The 24,827-nt window shown below is 33.4% G+C and overlaps 1 protein-coding gene across 5 annotated transcripts in view; it reads left to right on the top strand.

Annotated features, from left to right (window-relative positions):
* Positions 1 to 5,394: 5,394 nt before the first annotated feature.
* The window catches only part of LOC134272801 (apoptosis-stimulating of p53 protein 2-like), a 37,664-nt gene continuing 18,231 nt past the window's right edge, over positions 5,395 to 24,827 (top strand). Inside the window, exons 1-4 of one of the 5 annotated variants that reach the window (XM_062754984.1) lie at positions 5,395 to 5,528; positions 11,739 to 11,880; positions 15,521 to 15,949; positions 24,205 to 24,263. In XM_062754984.1, the coding sequence (XP_062610968.1) occupies positions 5,526 to 5,528; positions 11,739 to 11,880; positions 15,521 to 15,949; positions 24,205 to 24,263 (633 nt within the window). In that variant the 5' untranslated portion in view covers positions 5,395 to 5,525. Of the gene's footprint in view, positions 5,529 to 7,306; positions 8,182 to 9,710; positions 9,762 to 11,738; positions 11,881 to 15,520; positions 15,950 to 20,267; positions 20,608 to 23,373; positions 23,433 to 24,204; positions 24,264 to 24,827 lie in introns of those variants that run through there. The other 4 variants (XM_062754974.1, XM_062754980.1, XM_062754995.1 and 1 more) reach the window with 4 other exon arrangements.

Genomic DNA, 24,827 nt, shown 5'->3' on the forward strand with positions numbered 1-24,827 from the left:
ATTTCGTAACCAATGAGAATCTACTAGTATTCTCCATTACGTAGCGCCGAGAAAGTCACGCCCTACTGAAAGTCCAAAGATATGGTAAAATACTCCTATGTGGAAGCATCCTTAGGTAGTGTTGATTCAACTTTATGGGACCCAGAGGGTTAGAATGGGACCACAATGGACGAACAAAATAGATAAATGCTTTGAATGGTCATATTCATATGGAAACATCCTCAAGTATTGTAGAATTATGTTTGTTTAAATCTTGACTACCAGAGGTACCCAGATTATGGCGAGGCATCATGGTGTTCAAGGTTTTACATGGGGAGTCTGGTAAAATCTTTCCAATAACAGCAAAAGCATGACTGGTCATACATGTACATTTGTATTTATATGGAAGCATCTTCAAGTAATCTAGAAGTTTTACAATGGAAAATCTTTAAAAGTCTTCTTTACAAGAATAAGAAAGCTATGATTCGTCATGTTAATTCAGAAGTTTCCTGGGATTCAATTTTGTTCAAACCATATCCTGGTGTGTAGGACAAGGCCATAATAGAACAACTACATAGGAAAAAATCTACTGCGATCCTTTTCACAAACAATCTTACGACTTAAACTAAAATTTCCTCTCATTCTACATCAGATATCTAAGCTGTGAAAATATTTTTCTATTGCATTATGAATATATTAATATTTGATGAATTAAAAGTTGTAATTAATGATTTAGAGAAAAAAATCTTTTTAATAAATGAAAAATTACAGAGTTACGAAGTTTTAGCTTTAGTCCACAGGTGATTGTGGACAGGACCCCCCCCCCCTCCGATATTCAACCCCGGGGCGTGTTGGACATTTTTTTTCACAAATTATATTTATTACACGTATTCATCATGTGTATAATTTGAAAAAAAAATCGTAAAAACCCCAAAATAATCACTCCACATAAAAATACCCCACTATTTCTCTTGTCATGTTTACTGAGTGGGTTATTTTTATGTGGAGCGATTATTGTGGGGGTTTTACGATTTTTTCATATTGTACATATGATGCAACAAGCCCCGAGGTTGAATATCGGGGGGGGGGGTGTCCTGTCCACAAGTACCCGTGCTTTAGTCGGAAGATTTTGTGAAAAGGGCCTCAGATCATTGAATATTGATGGACATTCATGGCGCTCCGTTATTATCTGACCATTTTATGTATTCTTTGAACACAGCCATTTGATTCGTTAATTTTTTTTAACCAATAGTATAATAATAATTATATTATTATTACACAATGGGTTAAAAAATTATTACTGAACGAAGCGCCTGTCTCTGAAGCAGAAAATTTCACCTGCACATAGCACTTTCTCATTTTACTCGATACTCAAGAGCAAACTCTGAGGACAATCAATCTAAATACCAAGGCAGACTATTGACAGAAAAACTGATGTTCAAGGATTTCAACAACCTCACCAGCATTTCGTAAAATTATACGAAAAATTGATGTTTCAAGAAATTCAGCAACCTTGTCGGCATTTCGTAAATTCTGTGGTTATTCTTTTGACTTTGGTATAGCAAAAATAACCAATCATTAGGTCGTATTTTGGCTGACATTTTTCATAACAATTAATTGTTAGGCCTTTGTTTTATAATAAAAAAAAATGACTACGAAATATTCAGTTCATTTGGTAAATACGTAGGGTTCACAGTGGATGTAATTGGTCGACATGGGGATGTGTTCTCCTCTTAGACACTTGATCCCACCTCTAGAATTTCTGAGTCTGTGTTTTATGCTCTGTTCACAGATTTGCATTAAAAAAAAAGAGTTTACCTTTTCATCTCCTCCTTCCCCCGGGCCCCTAAAACTTGGCTTAAGAAACGAAAAATATAAATGTAAAAAGATAACGAAATAAAGAAGCCTAGCCTAAATTAAGCCGAAATGTAGAAAAGGCCTTTCCCATGTAGATAGTTTGTCTAAGGTACGTAAGGTAGCTTCGTTTTTGGAGGAGATGGGGCTGCCAGAAAAAAATCAACTTATTTGGAAAAAACAAAAAACAAACAAAATTAAGCAAAAAAGGGTTGTTTTATGCCAGACTCGGAAATCCTATTTCGTGGGGGTGGGGTGGTTTGGTTCCAACTTCTTCCAGTATCATTTTTCCCCACTACTTCTCTTTGGAGAGGTGGACAGGCTTTCACCTGCATCCGACGAAGACTAGACCCACTTCTCTAAAGATACTATTCCTGTTTTGTTTACATAGGCGTCGGAACCGGGGGGGGGGGTTTGTAACTAGCCCCCCCCCATTTGACTTTTTTTCCCAAATATATACTTAGTATAGACATTGAACATATCTTCGTTAGTTTAGCCCCCCCCCCCCCCCACTTTCCACTGATACGTCTTAGTATAGGTTACAAATGGGGAAAGTGGTGGTGTTCGGAAGAAAATTTTTTGTAATGGAAATTACCCCCCCCCCCCTCCCCCCACGAAATAGGATTTTCGTGTTGGGAAATAGACATTTCCTTTTTTTTTTTTTTTTTTTTTTTGAAGGTACAAAATTTTTTTTTTTACACTTAGCCCCCCCCCCCCTCCCCCCACTTTCAATTTGCTTCCGACGCTAATGGTTTACGAATATTACAACAAAGCAGTGAACAGTGAACACTTTCCAGCAGTGTTTTTATTTTGTTATCATTGGAAAAAAGTGGGGAGCCCCCACTCCCTACCCCCCTCCGATGCTACGTGCCTGTGTCGAACAAAACCTAGAGACTAAGGTTGTCGGAATTTCGAGTTCCGTTACGTCTTTAATTTTACGTTCTACATATGGGTTTCCGGTTTGAACAACAAGCAAATTTTGCGGGAACGTTTTGGTATGAAAATTATGTAGCTTAAATGATCGCTAAATAGACTAGTTCAGGGAAGTATTTTTATGCATAACGTATATTTACATTTTACTTAATTTTCCTCTAAATACATGGAGCATGTAGTATTGAGCAATTATGCAATACAGTCTACTGGTTGAAGATAAAGCAATCTTCCATGCTTCCATCTTGTCGATGCTACTCTCTCAGATACTGAATGTTTGAGCCAATGGCAGAGAAAGGATCAGGAGAACATATCTAAAAGAGATCAACCAATTTATCTGCACCTCAGGGCTCTACATTAACTTTTTTCCCTACTTGTCCATTTGGACAAGTGACCAAGCGTCAAGACATTTACTTATCCGAACTTCAACTTCACTTGTCCGAAAATTTTTCAATAAGTTTTGATTGATTCGTGATGATATTGATAAATACAGCAAAACACATAAAACAAAATTTTATCAAGTCTTTCTGTCCTAACAGCAGCATAAATGTTCACAAGTGAACATGTCAACATCAAACAGAATCCAAAATTTTAAGTTCCATGCCTTTCCAGTAGTATGCAACTAATGAACTTCGATCCTGATCAAATATGAACTCAATTAATAGCAATCCATATTGTGATCGAAGTCCAGTTCTATGTACAGCTACCATCTTTAAACTACCAATTAACTTTCAACACTCATTCTTTTTATTATTTAGAGACTCCTTTACATTAAAATGCACGTCCAATCGGACAAATGCCCAGCAATATTCACTTGTCTGTAATCCTTTTTCACTGGTACCGGACAAGTGAACAATCATTAATGTCGAACCCTGCAGGTGACCTAGCTGCAGAACTGTAGCTCTCTGCTTGAAGAAATTCAAACAGATAAAGCAGAGAGCTACAGATCCAAGCATTGTAAAAACCTTTGAAATTTTGTAAGCAGGTCTCATTTAAAAGTATAACTAGGGTGTTTCACAATATATGTCAGTGTAATGTCACACATCTAAAGACAGATAGATGGATGATAACAAAAGCTACATATTCATTTTATATATCATTTTAATCAGCATATATTCAAAATTATTTTATTGAGTCAGAAGTATATGCAACTCTCCATTTCAGTTACTATGGCAATGAATTCTACAATTTTGTTCTCCAAGTGTTTTCCTAACATTGTCCAAAATAACTAATTTAGACTAATGGTTAGACATTTCTGACCAGTTGTTTTGTAAGCTCCACAGGATACTTGAGGCTTTTCTTGTTTTATATCTGACTTTTTAGAACCCTCAAAGTGCATATCTATTTTTATTTAAAGTTGCATTTAAATAAATTGTCGTTTCGGAACTACCAGTAAGTGTTAATTGGTGTACACTTCTTTTGCTCTATTTTTCAGTAAATCTTGCAAACGTTAACGGAATCTGAACGTCAATTGGCTTTAAATGCTGAAATCTTCTATGCAGACACATGCACTTAACCCAATACAAATATAAGATTTCTAAATACACTAGATACACTTACCGGCATTGTTACAATCCAGTTCTCTTAACTCAGATCTAACTTCATGAGGTTTTCTCAATGAATGACTTCACTTTGATTTTGTTCTCATCTCTTCTTGATATTTTTTGAGTGGGGGTGCAGGAGTCAACTGTCTTTCATCTTACATCTTTACAAAATACTTTTTTCCATAAGCTCATCAATCTTGCATGAACTTTACCTCTAAGGACTTGCTTTGGATGCTGGATCTGACCTACATTTTCCAGATGAGTGACTTTTAATTTTTGGAGCAGATTCATTTTCAAGTGACTACAAACCCCGCTTTACTAAAAAAACTTTGCACTGAAGATACATTTATTGATGTACACTATTTGAGTTCTTTGAGATGCTGGATTTGACCTACACTTTCCAGATGATTGTCCAGGTTAAATTTTTTGGAGCAGACTTACCAGTATAACTTCAAGTCCTATATTTAAACCAAACTTACATGAGTGATGCTTCAAGAAATGAGCACTTTCAAACTTGCTTCAGGTGCTGCATTTGACTTGCATTTTCTGGGTGAGTGACTATTTTAAAGTTTAAAAAAAAAGTTGATTTTCAAGTATCAGATAAATGCAACCCATATTAGACCAAAATTGCAAAAATGTGGGCATCGAAGGAGGCACACTACTTGACTATTGGTCTAGTAAAGGCTTTGTCTTACTTAAAGAAAACATTTGTTAAGGTGAGTTATGTAATCTTTCATACCTCTGTTTAATATTGAATCTATTTTTTATTGATCCCTGTAATATTTATTATTCAAATTCAGGGAACTACAGTCACAAAAATCTAGCTCTTAAATTGGCTGTAGTTTAACCATAAAAAAACTAATTATGTACAACAGCATATGCTTTTGCAGTACTGGAATGCTATCTAACCTCCAAAAACTGTTCTACATATATTGACAAGGTCTTCAATCTGTATGGTAATCATTTAACCAGTGTAAGATCTAGCTGTTAACCTATTGATGTTGCATTTTTTTCAGGTTTCAGCTCATAATCTTTATGAAGAGTGGATGGATGCCAGAATAATCAAGATCCACTATAATAAAAACGGTTTCTGCTTTTTATGCAGGACTTACTGAAAACGGGGGCGAGAATGGATTGGAATTAACAATTAAAGCTAGAGACATGAAAACCTTGATGGACCTTTATTTATTGTAGGTGTACTATACGAGAATAAACAATATGGTGAGTACTTAGAATGTTAAATTTGAGTCTGACAGATATTATTAATTTATCTTTCCAGTAGTTCTGCTCTAATGTTACGTTATATTGGTTACACCTTTGAACATTTCATTAAACTTTTTTTTTTACTTTTACATATGTAAATAATATATTTAAAACATGAATTTATGAGGTTGCACTAAATCTAATGTATTTGTGATCAAATAGCATATGCACATGTACATACTTCATATCATGTTTTCAAAACTTTTTTATTCTTTGGATGATGCATGGGCTTTTCTTACTAAATGAATCTAATATATTTATATGAAAGAATGATATACAGAAATGAATGTAGACATAGGTTATACCTATTCTGCAGAGGATGGAAAATGTGTTGAAAAATAGTATGTAATCCGACATATCTATGCTTTGATCCACTTGTTTAAAACTCGTGATAAATCTTGGTATTATGGGATCTTTGCAGTATCAGCTGATTATAGAGCTGGTAAATAGAGGGGAAACCCCACTGGTTACTGATGCTGAGTGCACGTGCCCTATGATCATGTGATCCACCTACTTCCTGTGGTGTTTTATGAAAAATTATCTCCAAAATAAAATGTTATCAGTCATTGAACTCTTTGAAAACTTTAAAAAATTCTTAGCAATATTTCTTATTCAGGGCTTGCAGCACAAATTCTGAATGGGAAATTATAATATCTCTTGTTTATGATAATTTTTTTTTTGTTGTTGAAAATTTTTGCTTTGTAACAAGAAAACCCTGCTTTAAACAGAGTTCTAAATAGCAAATTTCCTTAACAGTACATACATAATCTATATTTTCAGTCATTGGTTATCTATTGATAGGGGCAAAGAATTTTCCTGTTTTCTTCCTCCACCAACTTTCTCATGTTTCTTGTCAAGGAAAAGAAAATCCATTTGTTCACAAATAGCGTGTAATTATAGTTTTAACTTTTAACGCACAATTACAGTGTGTATTTGTTTTCAATTTTTAAAGGGCAAATTTGTTTGAACTTTTTCACTTTGATTATGGGAGTCTTGTTATATATGTGTCCCAAATAGTAATCATTTCTGGATTGTTGGGGAATTTCTTTGTTAAAATAATGGGAACTGGTACAATTACTATAATGTCAAGCTATGTAAAATGGGAGTTGTGGACCCATTTGAGCTATTTTGGTGGGCTGGTTTGACTAATTATTTTGTTACAGTTGAAACTCAAGGAATATATTTAGTTGAAAAAGAAAGTTTGAGGAAGTCTTAAGTTTGCAAATATATTGCGCTAATTGTCACAAATTGTTTATCATCCTTGCAGCGTTATTTCTTCAAATTTTGTCTGTTAAGTGGTAATCTCTCTCATTTATTGATGTATTCTTTTTTTTAGTGATAATCAAAAGGTTAATGATTTCATAAAGTGAAAGAACTAAGAAAATGTAAATCACATTATCCAAAGTTTGAGAAATTTCAGATAAAAATCTGACTGAAAAACAGGGTTGGAAATGCCGGCTAATCATAAAGGTTCCACCAGACCCCGTACAAGGTGACACATACCAAAATACCTTTGGAATTGTTTTAACACCTTAATGAATTAACATATCTAATTCTTGTGCATTGATACGCTTCAGAGGACAGTGCCATAATTAAAGGAAAGTTAAGTGCACTTAAAGAGATAGGCGTGTGTGTGTGTGTGTGTTCAGACATTTCCAAAGGTTAAGGTGACAGAAACCAAAGGGTTCAGGTAACTGAATTAAGTCTGGTGTAGGAAGACTTATAGGGCTGGCAGAGAGAGGACGTTTATACCATTTGAAGTATGTACATAACTCACCTGAGAAGTGAATTGGGCAAGACTGCATGTGACAACTTTACCCTATTTTCAATACACAAGTGACGAAGAAGGAAAAAATACAGATTTATGCGTGATTTTAAAGGAATTGTATGTAGGATTTATACATAAATAGTGTGTAATGGTGGAACCGTTTTGAGACTTGGAAAATTCTGTCTAAAGTGTCTTTTTATTCATTCTTTTGAAAAGTGCATATCTAAAGGATTACATAAGATTTTTTACATGTTATTGTCTGCTATCAATTTAAATGTAAAGGGATATTTTAAATGCTTACCGGTGAGGCTTTGATCTGAAGGTAAATGGAAAAACATTTTCATTCATTTTAACAGGAAATGCTTGTAATAATGATGAAGACATCAACATCAGCGGTTTAATTTGTGCAAGGTTGACACTTCACGAAGAAGTGAACTTGTCTTAGGACCAGAAAACAGTGTTCATTTATCAGCTCTATTGACACACTTGATTTCAGACACACCTGGATTTTTAATTTAGATACATAAATACAAAATGATAAAGGACTGTTAGTATAGCGATGCTTATACGGTAAGGAAGTGTTAAGTTTCTCTGTTTGGATTTGTCTGGAATACACAACACAGCTGTCCAGATCGGATCATCTGAGGGCGATGTCTGACCATTGCCGTCTGCTTTGGCTGGACTGACATCTGCTATGATGAAATGACAGTTCTCGTGAGTGCACGACACTAAATCACCAATAATCCCATTTTTGTGTGAATACCGAGGTTTCACTACTGTTAGTTTGTTCGGATGTACTTTGCTGTTTTCTCAAAACCGGAATCTCCCAAAGATTCGAAGCATGTAAGTGGGCAGAATTTTATTTTATTGTGTACTTTTCATAAATTTTACAACTTCTTGGAAACTTTCAGGTATCTTATACCTGTTCATTTTCTATTTCACGAAGGCGTTATAAATCTGTATGTCATGAAAATTGTGACAATAGGACTTTAATCAGTTTGTGTTTGGTGACATATTTGCACTTGACATGAAATTTACAATTGTATTCTCTCAGGGAAACTTTACCCAGGGTAGCTTGATACTCGTGTACCTGCCATGTGTAACATGTCAAGTGGATTGCCCTAAATATAGAATTTTTATATATAAGGGTATTAATTATTTGACCACTGTGCAATACTCATTAACAGAATAAGAACAGGTTACAGATTAGGATTATCTCTGTGTTAGTTTAGACTTTTTTCCATTAGTGTTTAACACTTTCTGTAGGTGGTCAGAATATGTGGTCAGCTAGTCGCGTCTTGTGTTTATTTATCTTATAAATTGTACCTGGAGAATTTTTAAGCTACTGTTATCAATGGTAAGCTTTAAAATAATGTTAGATTTTTGTGTCTATGAATAAGATTGTAAAGATTGCATGTGGACGATTTCAAGACACTCAGTTTTATAACATTTTGCGTTTCTATAAAATATAGATTCATTTTTTTCAAAGTTGTGATCCTTTTTATTTTGCGTTATGACATTTGGACATCCCTATTATTTGCTCCGTATACTGACAATCTTCTCATTGACAAAACTGAAGGGGTCTCTGTAGACCAGGCCTCAGGTCTTAATGCACCTTTAAGCTGAAGATTAAATATACCCTGCATAGCCAAGGCAAAACATTTAATAACCTTATCTGTCTTGAAGTATAGAAAAAAAAGAGTCTAAAGTTTTCTATTTGATGAATTAAATTTGAATGGTTTGTTGTGCTCTTCATTACACATATTTAAGGTTTAATTTTTAGATGTAGGATATCTCAAGACAGTGGGTGGGTTTGCTGGAAAGTTCTATTCTCTTTATGTTCAGTATTTATATATGCAGTTTTTCTTCCTAAAAAAGGTTATGGCATGATAAATTGCCCATAAACATTTAGTCTATGTATAAGACAATTATTTTAGGACACATTTTTCTGTGATCACGGCAGGTTATGCATTGTTGGCTCAAAAGGTAGTCTGCTGGGTTTCATACAATAAAACACAGGAACACAGGCGAACGAACTATTTATATGCCTGATGAAATTGGTGTTCATTAACATTTCTTCCCAGGTAAATTGGTTACACTGACAAAGTACTTGATGTTTGGCATCAGTCACTGTGTTATGACCGGCGTAGTATATAATGTTAGTACATTAGTCACAACAGTCAGGCTTCTAGTCTCCAAGTATTCATTACAGCACACAAATATTTACCCTTGAGAAAAAGAAGAACAGTCAAATGACCTTGTCAAGTAGTCAAGGAACACATTTTTCTTAAATTTTTTTGAAACTTGAAACAGCTGACTCAGGTGCACATTTTTCTTCCTCTGGGCTATATTTCCTAATTTAGGAGTTTGCCGACAAATATGTAAAGATGGTTTTGATTGGGTTGTTTCTACCAAATAATCAGGTATGTACTTCCCTTGAAAGTTGATTAATTGTTTTTGCACATATATATATTAGTTTAGATTTTTAAAAAATTGGGACCATTTTTTTGCGAACAGTATTTTCTTTCACTATTTCTATTGCACTCATTTATATATAATGATGTTTTTAAAAACTTAAAAAGCTGGGATGCAATAGAAACTGTGAAATTTTAGACAGGGAGGAAATATTTTTACAAAGTACTTGAGCACTAGTTAAGATGTTACCTTGATTTCATATTTAGAACAAATGGATGAATTTCTGCCATTAGTAACAATATTGTACATGTACTGCAGTAATCACTTGGTTTATCGGCATGTATGAAGGAAAAGAATTTCTTAAGCATACTTGACTCAACATTTTTTACAAAAGTATTGGTGTTGCCAGGTAGCATTTAGGCAGTCCCAGATGATGTAGTGTCACCATTCATTTTGTGCCTAGAAATATGTCATTTATAAATAAGTTTTTGTGGCTATGAATTACTTTACAGCTCCTTGATGATTTAAAGTTGACTAGTGGTAACTGAAAATATAATGGTTTAATCATGAATGAATATAAATGATATTCTTAAAATTTTTGCCATTTTTCAAAGAGAGAGAAAAAAAGAAACATATACCTGTAGAGAAAACCAGAGAGAGAGAGAGAGAGAGAGAGAGAAAGAGAGTCAATTTCAGTGAATCTTTATAATTGTTTAATAAATTACTTACTTAGTCCTCTTCATGCTTTGAGCATATAAGGCATGATTTTTTAAAAATAAAATATATACAAATTATTACTACATAATATTAGCAGAAATTATTATTTTTGGATTTTTTTTACCTATATGAAACCTAAAGTTAATTAATGAATAATTGTAAAAATTCTGCTTAACCTATACTGCTTAAATCAAGCTTAAACTGCACTGGTTTTTAACATGGTAAAAGGAACAAATACTATGGTGAAGTGTTGTCTGGCAATATGTCATAGATTTTGTCAGCACCATAAATATTTGCCTACCTGAGTTATTTGTTGATGCAAGCGTTACATCACACCTGTAAATATTTACCTGTCCATAATATGTCAGGTGTTATGGTCACTACATGAGCTGATCATCTTGTGGACATGCAGATTACATGTAAGAACCAGCTTAATGTAGCAGCTAATTAATTACCTCTCAGTATTAAATACCTGCTGGTGTTGATAAATTGATGACACATGGCAGCATGCAGGAGAATTTAATTGAGAAACTTTAAACAAGTTTAATTCATAAGGTGGGTTCACCTCCCTTACTTAATAATGAGACTATGTCCTTGGAGATGTTGACGATTAAATTCTGCAATTTTAATTAAACTGGATTCATTTTCAAGAAATGTATATATCTTTGTTAATTCTGCAATTTTAATTAAACTGGATTCATTTTCAAGAAATGTATATATCTTTGTTAATCCTAAGATGAGGGAAAAAAATTCAGGCATGCACATGTTCTTTCAAATTAAGATTTCATATGCATTGTTGTCAGAATGAAAAATGAGCAACGAAAAAAGCATTTGAATGGCATTTTAATTTTCAAAAGTTTGAAAGTGATATGCACAGAATGATTAACAACCCAGCGTGACTCACAAGTCATTATTCATTGTTGTTCGGTTAAAAGTCCATTGTTTTTAGTGACTATCATTGTATTTTGTAGCAACATATGTCTTACATGAACACTTTTATGTCATTTTCTTTATTTCTGTATTTCATGCTCTGTCAAGTTCAACTATCAAGATCTTTCTTGAAATTAGAGTTATGTCCCTTTTAACACAATCATTTTCAGAGGCTTCCAAATAAGTTGATCACTTTTTTTTCAGTTTAACTAACAAGTACATGTCCATGCTTTCTCATCTCTAAAATGCTGATAAAACAATTGTCCTCTAGTTAAACATGTCTCATAAACCTAAACATAGTAATATAATATCTCTCCATATTCTTTTACTCTTTACAGATTATATTAAAAGTATACCGCGGCGATGACTTGGAGAAGTGCTATGAGGTCCCCATCACCCCAGAGACCCTCTGTCAGGACGTGGTAGACTGTGTCTCCTCGGGGGAGGGCAGTTATCTGACCCAGCAATGGCACGGACAAGGTTATACCTGATTTCCTGGTTTCTTTATTTTACTTTTTAGCTCACCTGAGCCGAAGGCTCAAGTGAGCTTTTCTGATCACATTTTGTCCGGCGTCCGTCTGTCCGTCTGTCTGTCTGTAAACTTTTCACATTTTCGACTTCTTCTCAAGAACCGCTGGGCCAATTTCAACCAAACTTGCCACAAAGCATCCTTGGGTGAAGGGGAGTTTGTTCAAATGAAGGGCCACGCCCTCATTCAAGGGGAGATAATTGGGAATTAATGAAAATTTGGTGGTATGTTTTAAAAATCTTCTTCTCAAGAACCACTGTGCCAGGAAAGATGAAACTTATGGGGAAGCATTCTCAGGTAGTGTAGATTTAAGTTTGTTCAAATCATGACCCCCGGGGACAGATCGGGGCCACAATGGCCGACCAAAGTTGTACATAGAAATATATAGGAAAATTCTCTAAAAATCTTCTTCTCAAGAATAACAAAGCCGTAATTGATCATATTGTAAGCTTCCTCAGCACCCTGTCAAATGCCAATCAGCTTACAATGTTTCCATCCCGTGTAAATTCAATAAATTATAAAATTATATTTTTATCAGGACTACTCATGACATCCGTCCACATATAAAAAAGCATTTGAATGTCACATGTATTTAAACACCCTTGATAATTTACTTCACATCATTGTAAATCATAACCAAGTTCCATTTTTCGTTTCAAATATTTCATTTAATAAAGACTTCAAAGTTCGATGAAATATAACAAAACAGTCAGTACATCTATGAGTATATAAAGTCCTAGCTTAACATCTCTGGCCTAATAAAACACAGTGGATTGCGGTGTCCGTGCGGTGGAGAAATTATACACTACTTCATTTGTATTAGTTTACATTATTTTCTTTTACCTAAGTCACTAGTAATTTACAGTCAGTGATGTTGATGACGTAATATGATCTGATCGTTACGATCGTCGTGATGAAACTGGCGTTCGCTGCTCATATATATAACCTTCCATAAATGGTCACGTGATCACAACAACCAATGAATAATTGTCCTTTTATGTCATACTTTACATACATTTTGTGAAATACAAAGAAAATAACATCGCTCAAAATGTCCTTTCTACATGTAAAGTGGGAGCTATAAATTCTATTCGATATACATTAGAAAACAAGTTCAACAAACAATCTGTAATAAAACGGACACACACAATCCATGGCGTAGTAATACGAACAATAATGCAAACACATAAGTATTACGCTACACATTCAAGTTCCAAAACATTTCGTCAAATATAATTAATGGCAATAGCTGCAATAAAATAACATTTAAGTATCAATTATGAATATTTGAGGACACGGACAGTGTTATTTCGATCTTATCAATTGTAAAACAACAATGTTTATGTCACATGACTAATTTCTTAATAAAGACATGTATAATATCTCTCCCAATTTACAACACATGTGATAATGCTGAAATAAGTAAGTAAATTACAGTCGTAATATGGTAGATAATGATGAAAAACTGACATACAACATCTCAGTATCACTGGTCCAACCAGTAACACAAAAACAGCATTTGTTTACATATCAATGTCAAAGTGCAATGTGTATTGCATCAATAATTCAAGTAAACAATAAGATAATGAAATAACATCAACAATAAAACATTTCTTATAGATTTACAACTGGATGCTACTTTACTTCACTTACAAACACTCCACCATCAGCCTGTGATTAATTAATATGCAATATTTTAAAGTCCAACCCCCATGCATATTACAATATTTATATATAAACATCCTCAGGTAGTGTAGATTTAAGTTTGTTCAAATCATGAACCCCGGGGGTAGGGCGGGGCCACAATGGCCGACCAAAGTTTTACATAGAAATATATATAGGAAAATTCTTTAAAAATCATCTCCTTAAGAATAACAAAACCATAATTGTTCATATTTATATGGAAGCATCCTCAGGTAGTGTCAATTTAAAATTACCGAAATTTTACATAGAAATATATAGGAAAATTCTTTAAAAATCTTCTTCTTAAGAATAACAAAGCCATAATTGATCATATTTATAAGGAAGCATCCTCGGGTAGGGTTGATTTAAGTTTGTTCAAATCATGACCCCCGGGGGTAGGGCGGAGCAACAATGGCCGACCAAAGTTTTACATACGAATATATAGGAAAATTCTTTAAAAATCATCTTCTTAAGAATAGCAAAACCATAACTGGTCAAAGGTTTAATTGACTTTTGGATTTAAACTTTTCAATAATAAACCAATTTCTACTTTTTACCTAGCTACAGTGCTCAGGTGAGCGATGTGGCTCATGGGCCTCTTGTTTGAGGTAGAATTCAATCTAATTAAAATTAGATGTTATGAATCCGCTACTGCTTCTCAAATGTTTGATAAGCGGTAGCGGATTCGGAGCATCTAACTTTAATTATATTGGATAGAATTTGAAATGATGTTTTTTCTCAGTACTTAATTTAACACTCTTACTGTAGTTGATTTTATATATTGTTGAATTTTACCCATTGAAAGAATTTGGGATGTTTCTTTGAATATACTCCTAAAGTTTCACGAATTTCTCCAAAATGCTACATTTAGTAATTAAGTTTATGTGTAATAAAAGAAATATTCTGGATTTCTTTAATCATAATGAAATAACTAATTAGAACAAGGTTTACTTAGGGTCTTTTTTGGTCCTGTGAATTTGCAAAACAATCAAAACTGCTTCTTTTTAGTTGTAAATACATTAAATTTAACTTGGACCCTTAGCAACTGCATGTCTATTGAAATGACCTTATTTTCTAGCATATTATTTTGACATTATGAATTGCAAAATTATATCTTCAAATTCTATAAATTTCTTTTAAATTGGCAAAAAATTTAAGCCGTTATTCAATATTTTCGGAGTCCCCAACCATGGATTCAAAATTTTAAATTATATTTTGAAAGAACTGTTTCACAAGATATCGCGATTATCATCCATGTTGTATTTTTGCGATCGAGGAGTGCATGGGCTCATATTTCAATTCTAAAGTTTCTTAAATGCACATTTTTTTTTCTTCAAAATTCAAGAACATTGCAATTTTACAAAGCCTATTTTTCTTACCAGGACTCAAAGAGAAAACTTTATTATTATAGGAAATGAAAGAACTAAGGCCTTAATACTTTATTTCAATTTTTAATTGATATATGGACAGGGCCATTTTATTGATAAAGTAAACTTAGTTCTTTCTGTGTTTAGTATAAATATACATAGTATTAAAAGATCAGAAAGCCATGAAATTTCTAAATGATGAAAGCTGTTGAATTATTTATTTATGCTGCACCACACAGTTGCTTTCAGCCCTTATGTTGTTGACTTAGAAATTAAATCCTATTTGGTAGGAATGCAAGGTATCCCTATGATGTGTTGATGTTTGCATGCCCCTGTTCAGATTTAACAAAAGCTGTTACTACATTTTTTGCTTGTGATCTTTTTGATACCTGAGAGTTAAACAGAAAATTTCAAGCTCAATTAAGTATAAGGAAAATGCTCAGATTTCTTTGTGGCAAGTGTTATTGTTAAGCAGTCATGAGAATAAGGATAATGATAGATAAATTTTTAAAATAATGGATTTTTTTTTTTTGCATTGCAGAGAAAGCTTTGGACCCCCATGAAAATCTGCATGCCATATTGAGAGGATGGGACAATTTTCGAGAGGAAGTCAAATTCATTGTCCGAGAACAAATTCCTCCCGCCATTCCACCGTACCCCTCAGAGGAACATTTAAACCCTTACCCTCATGATCCATATCCCCACCCAGAGGATATATCCCAGTATCCAGCCTCCTACCCTCATGACTATGATAGCTCACATGTACATTTACCTCCTTCTAATCATCAACATGTAGTGCATATAAGTGATATAAATGGCTACGTTAGTGAAGTGGGGGCATACTCCGATTCAGAGATACCACAGAGGTGGAACCTGGGTGGGGATCGTTCTATTTATGACAGGTGGGCGGTTCCTGTCACCCTCCACAGCGGGGCAAGCACTCAGCAGCAGACAACAGAGGAGAACCAGGGTATGTGTGGTAAAAAAAAATATACCAGTACATTTAAAATTTTTGTACCACAGCTATTGTTCTTTACAGTGCAAGATTCCTAAAAGAGTAATTTCCCTTTGTAGAGGTTAAATAATGCCAAAATTTCAATGGTTCTCATATATTTTTTTTAAAGCTTCCATACAAAGAGCAAGCTATTTGCAGTTGTATTGTAAAAGGAAATTGTAAAAAAAAAATTGGGTTTAATGGGCAATTGAGAAATATAATTGGACAATTACTTGATCTCCCATTAGATCAATATAAAGTCTCCTGTATCATACTGTGCATGCTAAATGATATTGGAACTTGTGAAATTACCTCTATCCTGCCCTTTGAAGTACTCTGTCTCTGATTTAAGTTTTTCTCACCCTTATTCTGAAATACAGTCTTGGCAAGTAAATGTGCTAATGGATGAACATTGAAACAGACCAACTTGACCAAGAACCAAACACAGCTTAATCTCATATCTATTCTACTCTCATTAAAATGTGATAAATGTGGACCTGTTGAGTGTTAACTGGTTTTTCACGGGAGGGTATCCTGTGTGAATTTCTTACCTGTGCGACTTAATTATTTCGGTTAGATATGAAAGTCTCTTCTAGCCTTCTTTACAAGTGTTAAGGAATGCAGAATTTGTTTGACTTTGAAATATGGCAGATGTATATCTGTTATCAAAGTAATAAAAGGCCCCGTTCTATGATGATAATATTCTGAAATTTATTATTGATAAAAAAAAGTCTCTGATTTCATTTAGTACATCAGCCCTTTTTTACTAGGCAGACTAAACATTTTTTAATGCAAATAAAAATTTCAGTTCATGAAATTTATTTTATAAAGTGCATAAGAGAATATATCAATTATCTGTAGGTACAAAACGGCATTAAATCATATATTAATTGTCGGCAGAAGTTTAAAGTTCACACAAACAGATATATAATAAAATTTTCCATTGCATTTGAAGAAGGATGTATTAATGCTTTGCGAGGTTGTTCACTAAAAGTTAAGATGATGTATAGAAAAGTAATATAATACTGAGGTCTTAGGTGACTAAAGCTACAAGGGATTTGCATTTAAAATTTTTTGTTAATTGAGATGTCAGAAGTTCATGCATTCATCATTCATATTTACTATTCACTTTTTTTCATTTCACTGATACCTGTTTCATTGTATTGTAGTTTGAAATAGATTTAATTCATGCAAAGAAAGCATTAAAAAGAGTTAAGGTTTGGCTTGCCAAACTGAAAAATAAGCGGAATCATGGTTTGATGTCATTAAAATCGGGTCCCCCCTGTTTGGACAGATGATCACAGATAACATTAAATCACGAAAAAGTCGCAAATATTTAATCGCCATCAAATTACACCAAGTAAGAGTATTTGAACCATTTGTACGTAATTCTATTCATAACCCACAAATAGCACTGGATCGTTCACAAAATTATGATACATATCAACATTTAAATTTTTTGTTTAATACGTGACATTATGTGAAGTAAAGATCAAGTTTTCAAAAGAAAAGTTGTATCTCTTGGTTAAGTGTCCAGGGTATAAAGTCAGGTTCATTACTAAAGCAAAAAATGTTTTCGTTGAATTAGAAGGAATGAAAATCTATTTTGAAATAGGCATAAATCATTTTTCAAGGTCAGAGATTTCTTTTCAGTGGATGGTATTTAATCATTTTTGATGACATGGTATTGAATTCCGCTTTAGAACTTACCAACCTAATAGCAGAGTTTTATTATATGTGGAGATAAAAAAATTTGCTTCTTCATTTGGGATTATTTTGGATTTATGAATTGATTTTTTTTTTTAAATCAATAATTGAAAAAGGAGCCCTGCAGATACTGTCAAAATTTCTATTGGATATTGGGAAAATGTTACATAACCAATAGGTAAATTTCTGTCAGGTTGATTTATGTTATTTATTATACTTTGATTAATAGAGTGCTTCCCAGCTAGGCTGCTAAATTTAAAAAAAAAAAAAATTATGTAATACTGTAAAATCATATATTTTTGTGGGGTCAAATTTTCATGGTTTGAGTAAAAACTCTTGGTTTGTAGGGATTTTGATTTGTGGATAAAAAATTTTTGTGTAGTAATGTATGTAACATTTTACATTTTGTGGTGGACATGAATTTGTGGGTCTCTTCATACCTTGAAAACAATGAAAATTAAACCCCCACGAAAATTTGTGATTTCACAGTATTTTTTTTGTAACTGTAAAATATCAGTTAGTGTTATATTAAAGTGACAAGTATAATTTTTAAGTAAAAAGTATCAACAGATTAATTATTTCATTATCTATTACTTTTAGTAATTTAAAAGGATTATCAATTTTTTTATGAAGAAAAAAAAACATTACTTTGATGTAAAGATGAATATATGTAGTACCTAATTTTGTTGTCAGAAAATATGAGATATTTTTTTTTTACTAATTGGATCCCACTATCGACATATTGTAAAGTGATATACTTTTATTTGGTTTCAAAATAATTGACAAATGATCTTTTTGTTTACAATTTAGAAGAAGACATATGAGTTTCCAGTAATAGATTCCACTGAAGTGTTTACGCTAAGAATACTTTTCTCCCTGTTCAGATCAAGTGGTTGATAATTTTTTGTTTCATTTTTAGATCTTATGCACCTGTTTTTTACTGGTAAAAATAATCTTTATTAATGGGGCAATTCAAATTTCCTGACTCAAGCTTTAATGGATGTTCCTTCAATGTAATTGATGTATATACTTCAATGTAGGTATGATTTAAGTGAAGTAACTGTTATTCCAATATTGCTTTGAGTTTTGTAAATAGTGATTTAAGTGCATTTTTATTGTCATGTTGAACAGCCCTTTAGAAAATTAGGCCTACCATTAAAACAGGATTTACCCTAGGCGAGGAGATTCCTTATGTGATAAAGATATTTTTGTAGCCTGTTATACTGGAGAACTTTAGAGGAGAAAAGCTAAATCAATTTAGGGAATATTGAAAACTTGTCGAGAAGTAATGTATCATTCTTCATCACATTGATATAAATACTGTAGACGTATTTATTTCCACGGGGTCATAATTCCGCGGAATCTCAATTTCTGTTTAATCCGCGGGTAGAAAATTACGCGGATTTCTTGACTGCTGCTATAATCCTTACATTTATATTTAATATGCTTGAACAAATTTCGCGGAAAATTTCTGACCGCGTACATAGCGTAAATCAATACCCCGCGGAAAAAAGTACTTCTACAGTACATGTACTTGGAATATGGCCGTGGATTTGAAATTTAAAAAAACATTGATTCAGTGGGATTTCTTTTAGCACAGCATTGTGAAAATACTCTGGATATTCTGTCATAAATGTGTATTAAAAAAGAAGATTCAAATCTTCTTTTGAACCTCCTACATGGAACTAGGAACTAAAAGACAATAATTGGAATGTGAGAAACTTTTATCTAATGAAAACTTTTTTTCCATGTGTTTATGTTTGGCAATACCTGAGGTAGAGCTGTTGACAAATTGTCAGATGTTCAGCTGATAACAATAGGTAGGGAGTGGAGAGAGAAAGGAATTACCTGGACCTATAAAAGTCTAGTCATCAACATAGAGCAGATTGAGGGATTACTGCGTAACTGTTTTGACTAAATGACCACTGACCATTTGATCTGTCGGCCAGAAAATAATCTTTAAACTTTGATTGGAAGTGGCCCACCAACATAATCATAAACAGGCCCGCTTATTGTTGAGTTCTGAATATAGAAATTTTAATTGTGTTTGTTTGTGTGTCAAGAGGTTAAGAATTTTGGTGAAAATCGATCAATAGGGTTTGGTGTATGTGGACATAAAACTCCGGCTCAGGAATTTTTGTGAACAATTGAATTGATTTTCATCAACAGAGGGGTGTGGATTCTTTAAGTCAGTTGCTGGTTCTTGTCTGGGTATAATTTTAGCAGAGTCTACATCAAATACCCCAAGTGTTGAAATTAGTGTTTATGACCAATTATTCAGATGACAGATATCTCTGGGATTAGGAGTGGCTGAATGGACTGAATTATAGTTCCAAGGATCCACGACTTGGGATCTGATTAATGTTGATTGACAGTCAGACTGAAGAAGCTTCTGGTGTGGAATGCCTTGATTTACTGTGTCTGTTGGAATTGGTATGTGGTTTAAATTAAAACACAACAACAGTTTGTCAGACTTTGAGTGGGGGCAAGTGCACTCGAAGTGACTGGAGTGTTTATGGACTTGTGGACCTTTATTTTGACTGGTCCCCCATCACTGTAACAGGTACACCGTAATCATTTGCTGCAGTGTGTGTGTGTTGGGGAATGTAAAATTGTGGACTAGATCGTTCAAGTTTTGGAACAGAACCAAGTGATTGTTTGTTAAACCCTGTAATATCTGATAAAAAGTTCCATAGGGTGCATTTACATTGCTGTCAATACCAATCCGCTTGATATTTCATACTGCAAGCGATTTATGATACATTGTGGAATCTTTCAATTTATTTTCAAAGGAGAAGTGAGAAGTATAGATTTCAAGTGATGTGTAGATAGAATGTGTACTGTAGATTTTTTATTCAGTGGATAAAATTTGATTTTTTTTTTATGTGTGTGGAATTAAAAACCTTGAGAAAATAGAATGAGAGCAGGTAAGAATCTTGAGTGTATTCGATTAAGACAACCCGTGTCGCACTAGTGTTAAATATGCGCATGCTCACTGATTGAACTCTGGTGATCTAAATAAAACATCTCGTGTTGTTTAGTGTTTATATAAATATGGCGAGGAAAACATATATGTATTTTTGGTTAAACAGGACAAACAACTGATTAACAAACAATATCCAATAAAGAATAGCAGATAATTTAATACAAGACCTCAAAGCTGAATTGATTGTTCAACAAATGTATTTTTTACAGTTATAACATGTATTTTATAGATTATTTATCCTTGCAATATTATTTAACAAGTCAATACCTCCTCTTGTTAAATTAAAAAAGTAGAATAAGAATGTCTTTACATACATGTACATACATGTCAATAGTATTAAATATGATAGTGACGTGCCATCGTGTTTGAAAGGGGGGGGCAAGCCAGAGAAAGAAAACGAAACTCCTATTTACTTGGAGGAAGGGGATGTAATTCCCACTTCCTTCAGTACCAAATGCTATTCATACAAGACGACTTGACCCTTGATTGGCTTTACTGTAACAAAAAGGAGGAGGAAGCTATCGGTGGTCTTTCAATGAAGATTTTTTAAACGTAAAGAGCTTTAATGGAAGCGCTTCCACCAGCTGCTACGTGCTTGTATTCTCTATCTATCCCCCCAACCCCCCAACCCCCAGTAACATTTTACACGGGGCACAATAATTGGTCAGAAAAGTACCATAGCTGACATTTTTCATTTATATAGTGCAAGTCATAGGATGTGAGAGACAAATACTTTTACATAAAATGTGACGTCGGTTGGAAAGAAAACTAAGCTAATGTGTTTTTCATGGTCTTACATGGCTGTGGATTTTAATTTTGAGTCTGTAAAAATAATGTTCAATATGTGTGTGAAAATGTTCAGTGATCATTACGATAGTAATTAAAGGCTGAAAAGGTATTTCTATATACTTATAACATTTATTGTAAAAAAAGAACCAGTTGGTTCATCACATTGACCTCCATATTTCTAAGATTTCACTGTAAGAAGAATAAAATCGCAGAATTAATTTTGGTCTTAGGTGTAAGTTCTTTTGTAAAACAGCCTGATTTTAAAATTGTCAATTAGATGCATATTGATTTACTAAAATTATTTTTATAGATTTAACAATCGCAACATAGATATGTCGTGTTATTACCTTATGAAGTTAAATGATTATTATTAATAATTCAGTTTAAAGATAATTATACAGGATCAAATGTGAGAGCAATTTCAGTTAATCCAGTCAATCTAACTCAAAAACACCCAAACTTCAAACAAATTGCAACAGAAATGATTCCAGTGGAACTTTGTTATTTATAATATGCCTTTTGATATATTGAAACTCTAGAAAAATATATTTGTCCAAACATCTTTTTTTTCGATTATCAAAAAACCCAATATTTGATCGAAAATGCGAATAAATCTCCTTTTGATCAGACATTCTATTTATGCATAAAAATAGTTTTGCCAGGAATATGATCTTAAATTTTTTGACAGTCATGCAGGAATGCGTCTGCATGCAAACTGAAACCAGTGATTATTTCATTAGTTGCTATGGACCCCTGTTCCCATGGCATCAGAAATAATTAAAAAAATCAAACCTTTCCAATTCCTTAGTACGGCTTTGTGCATGGACAAAAATATATAGCTATAGTAGGAATGAATTAGTATTAATAGTATTAATTTGTTAGTGAGGACCTAAATTAATCTTTAAAAAGTTATAGGGGATAATGTAAGCGCAGAAATCCAATATTTTTTTTCAAAGGGGGGGGGGGGGCATTAAATCTCACAGATGTTAAGTCTCAGAATTTTTTGACAAGCAAACATAAATAAACAAACAAGTTATAAGAATTCAAAATAAATAATAAATAGAAATAAATCTATTACAAAGGATATGCGATTTTATCGATATACCCCGCGCAGTACTAGTATATCACAATTTTTCCATTCCTTTCCTTTTTTTTGGGGGGGGGGGTTAATATGTATTGACTTTGTGATTCGGAGGTCTTACGACCGGTGTTTAGGTGCATATCACAAAGTCCAGAAATTATCTGCGATTTTATTCTTCTTGAAAAGAATTTAGAATGTTTAATGGTAACAATTTCCAAAACAGTTAATTTTCAAAAATTTATAATCAACATAAGTTTTTGGTTTTAGTCGTAAGTTCATTTGTAAAACAGGATCTAGAGGTTCGGGCAATAATTATAGGCAGACAAAAAAAAGGCTGGATTAATGTGTTTATTTAAAAAAAATATTTTTAAAAAACTGTCAATTAAAACAACAGTAATTTTAAGAGGTTGACCTAAAAACTAAAAAAAAAAATAAAAAGGGGGTGTCAAAGTTATATTGCAGACTTTTTTCATTGACGTTGTAAATTTCTAATACAAACACTGACATATTTATGTAGAAACAGTTTTCGCATTAACAATGCGACTTCACTTCCCGCCATTTTTTTTTACCTGTTACTCCAGGTAAACTGAGGAGTATACTCGAGTAACACGGGTTGATCACCCGTGTCGAAGATAGGTTGTTTTATTTACAACTCTAGTGACTCGTGTAACCCGTGTCGCTTAATCGAATATACCCCTTGAGATTTATCTTCCAAGGTGACACGATAAATACCTGTCATTTTTTAAAAGCAAACAGAGTATAGTTAGAGATCAGATCTGGTGTTGTATAGATAGAAATGCCATACTACTCGTGAATGAATATATTCACCCATATCTGTTTGATTTGAGGATATTAAATACCTTTGACTTGTAAAAGAAGAGGTTTGTAGAGAGATGGTTTTGTTATGTTTTGTGGGCATTTATCAGAAATCTTTATCTCTGCAAGGTTACACGAATTGAAGGCAATAAAAATGTACCAGGATAAGCTAATACCGATCAGGTTCCTTCCTTTGATAATGGGGATTACATGTAGATAAAATCTGATAAATTCTATTATGAGTTTGGCTTGTTCCGTGGAAATAGAACAAGGGAATTATGGGTGATGATGAGTGATGGACAGAAGTGGAATTTTTCTTTGATGTCTCAGTCATAAATTTGTAATTTTGCAGGTAAACCTCTTGTTGAATCGGTAATGTTATGTAGGAAAGTGTAGGAAATTTGTGACCCCAGGGTCCCTGAGACCCACTAAAGAGACACCCTGGGTGCTAAAACTGTCAGGGTCTAAGTCACTGTTAAGGTATATGGGGTCATTTGTTAGATGTGATTTCTGGCAGATTGGATGGAGGTCCTAACTTTCACTCAGGGTGACTGGGTCATTAAAGTAACTGCGTATTACGATCAGGAAGAACTACTCCAATGGAAGCAGTTAATGGGTGAAAAAAATAAGATAATTTATGCACCATCTTTGAACTCTATTTATCTTCCTGTGCAGATAATACCTCTGTTTTTTAACGTAGCTAATTTGATGTTGGGTTAATTTTCAAAACACGTTTTTAGTGCTCTGTATTTTTTTTTTTACACAGCGAGGGAGGTTGAATGTGTTTACCTGAGCTGCTTGATGTAATTCATGCTTGTTATTTTGACGGAAATCTTAATTTGTATTTTCCAGGTCAGAGAACGTACCAGAGAAATGGAGCTGGAGAAATAGTACCCTCGCCTGTCAATGGGGTAGGTAGTGCAGTTTGATTTTATACAGAACAATAGATAGAACTGGATGATTTTAAGGAAGGTTTAACTTTGTTAAAATTACACTTTTATATCTGACTTTGACATGCACTAAAGAAGTTTATTTGCAATGCAAAAAAAGGTGCAGGATCAGTTTCAACCTTGCAGTGATCAGTTGGCTTTCTTGCATGTCGGAATAAATTTTTGAGTAAACATAGGAGAAATCACTGTACAAATTTTCTCATTTAAATCCTGGCATGCATTATCATGTGTTAATTAAACGGAAGAAATTAATGCATCAGAGCAATTTATGGTCCAAGAAGTAATGGCTGCATGATACGATTTAATTCACCATGATAAGATGTGAGTTTGGGTGGGATATTTATAAGAAATTATGTTTAATGAGAAAAAAACACTAGAAGCTAATCGTAGTGTGATTTATTGGAGTAACTGACGAGGAAGTGATTCGTGATCTTTGACATTTATAGCCACCTGACAAATGAACGAAATTTGTTGTCACGTTTGGTATGTTACAGATACATTGTACAAGTCTTGTTCAATTTTTAA

The sequence above is a fragment of the Saccostrea cucullata genome, unplaced genomic scaffold, assembly GCF_032062105.1.
Source record: "Saccostrea cucullata isolate Sc308-1 unplaced genomic scaffold, CSIRO_AGI_Scuc_v1 ctg1998, whole genome shotgun sequence".
NCBI classification, from domain to species: Eukaryota; Metazoa; Mollusca; class Bivalvia; order Ostreida; family Ostreidae; genus Saccostrea; species Saccostrea cuccullata.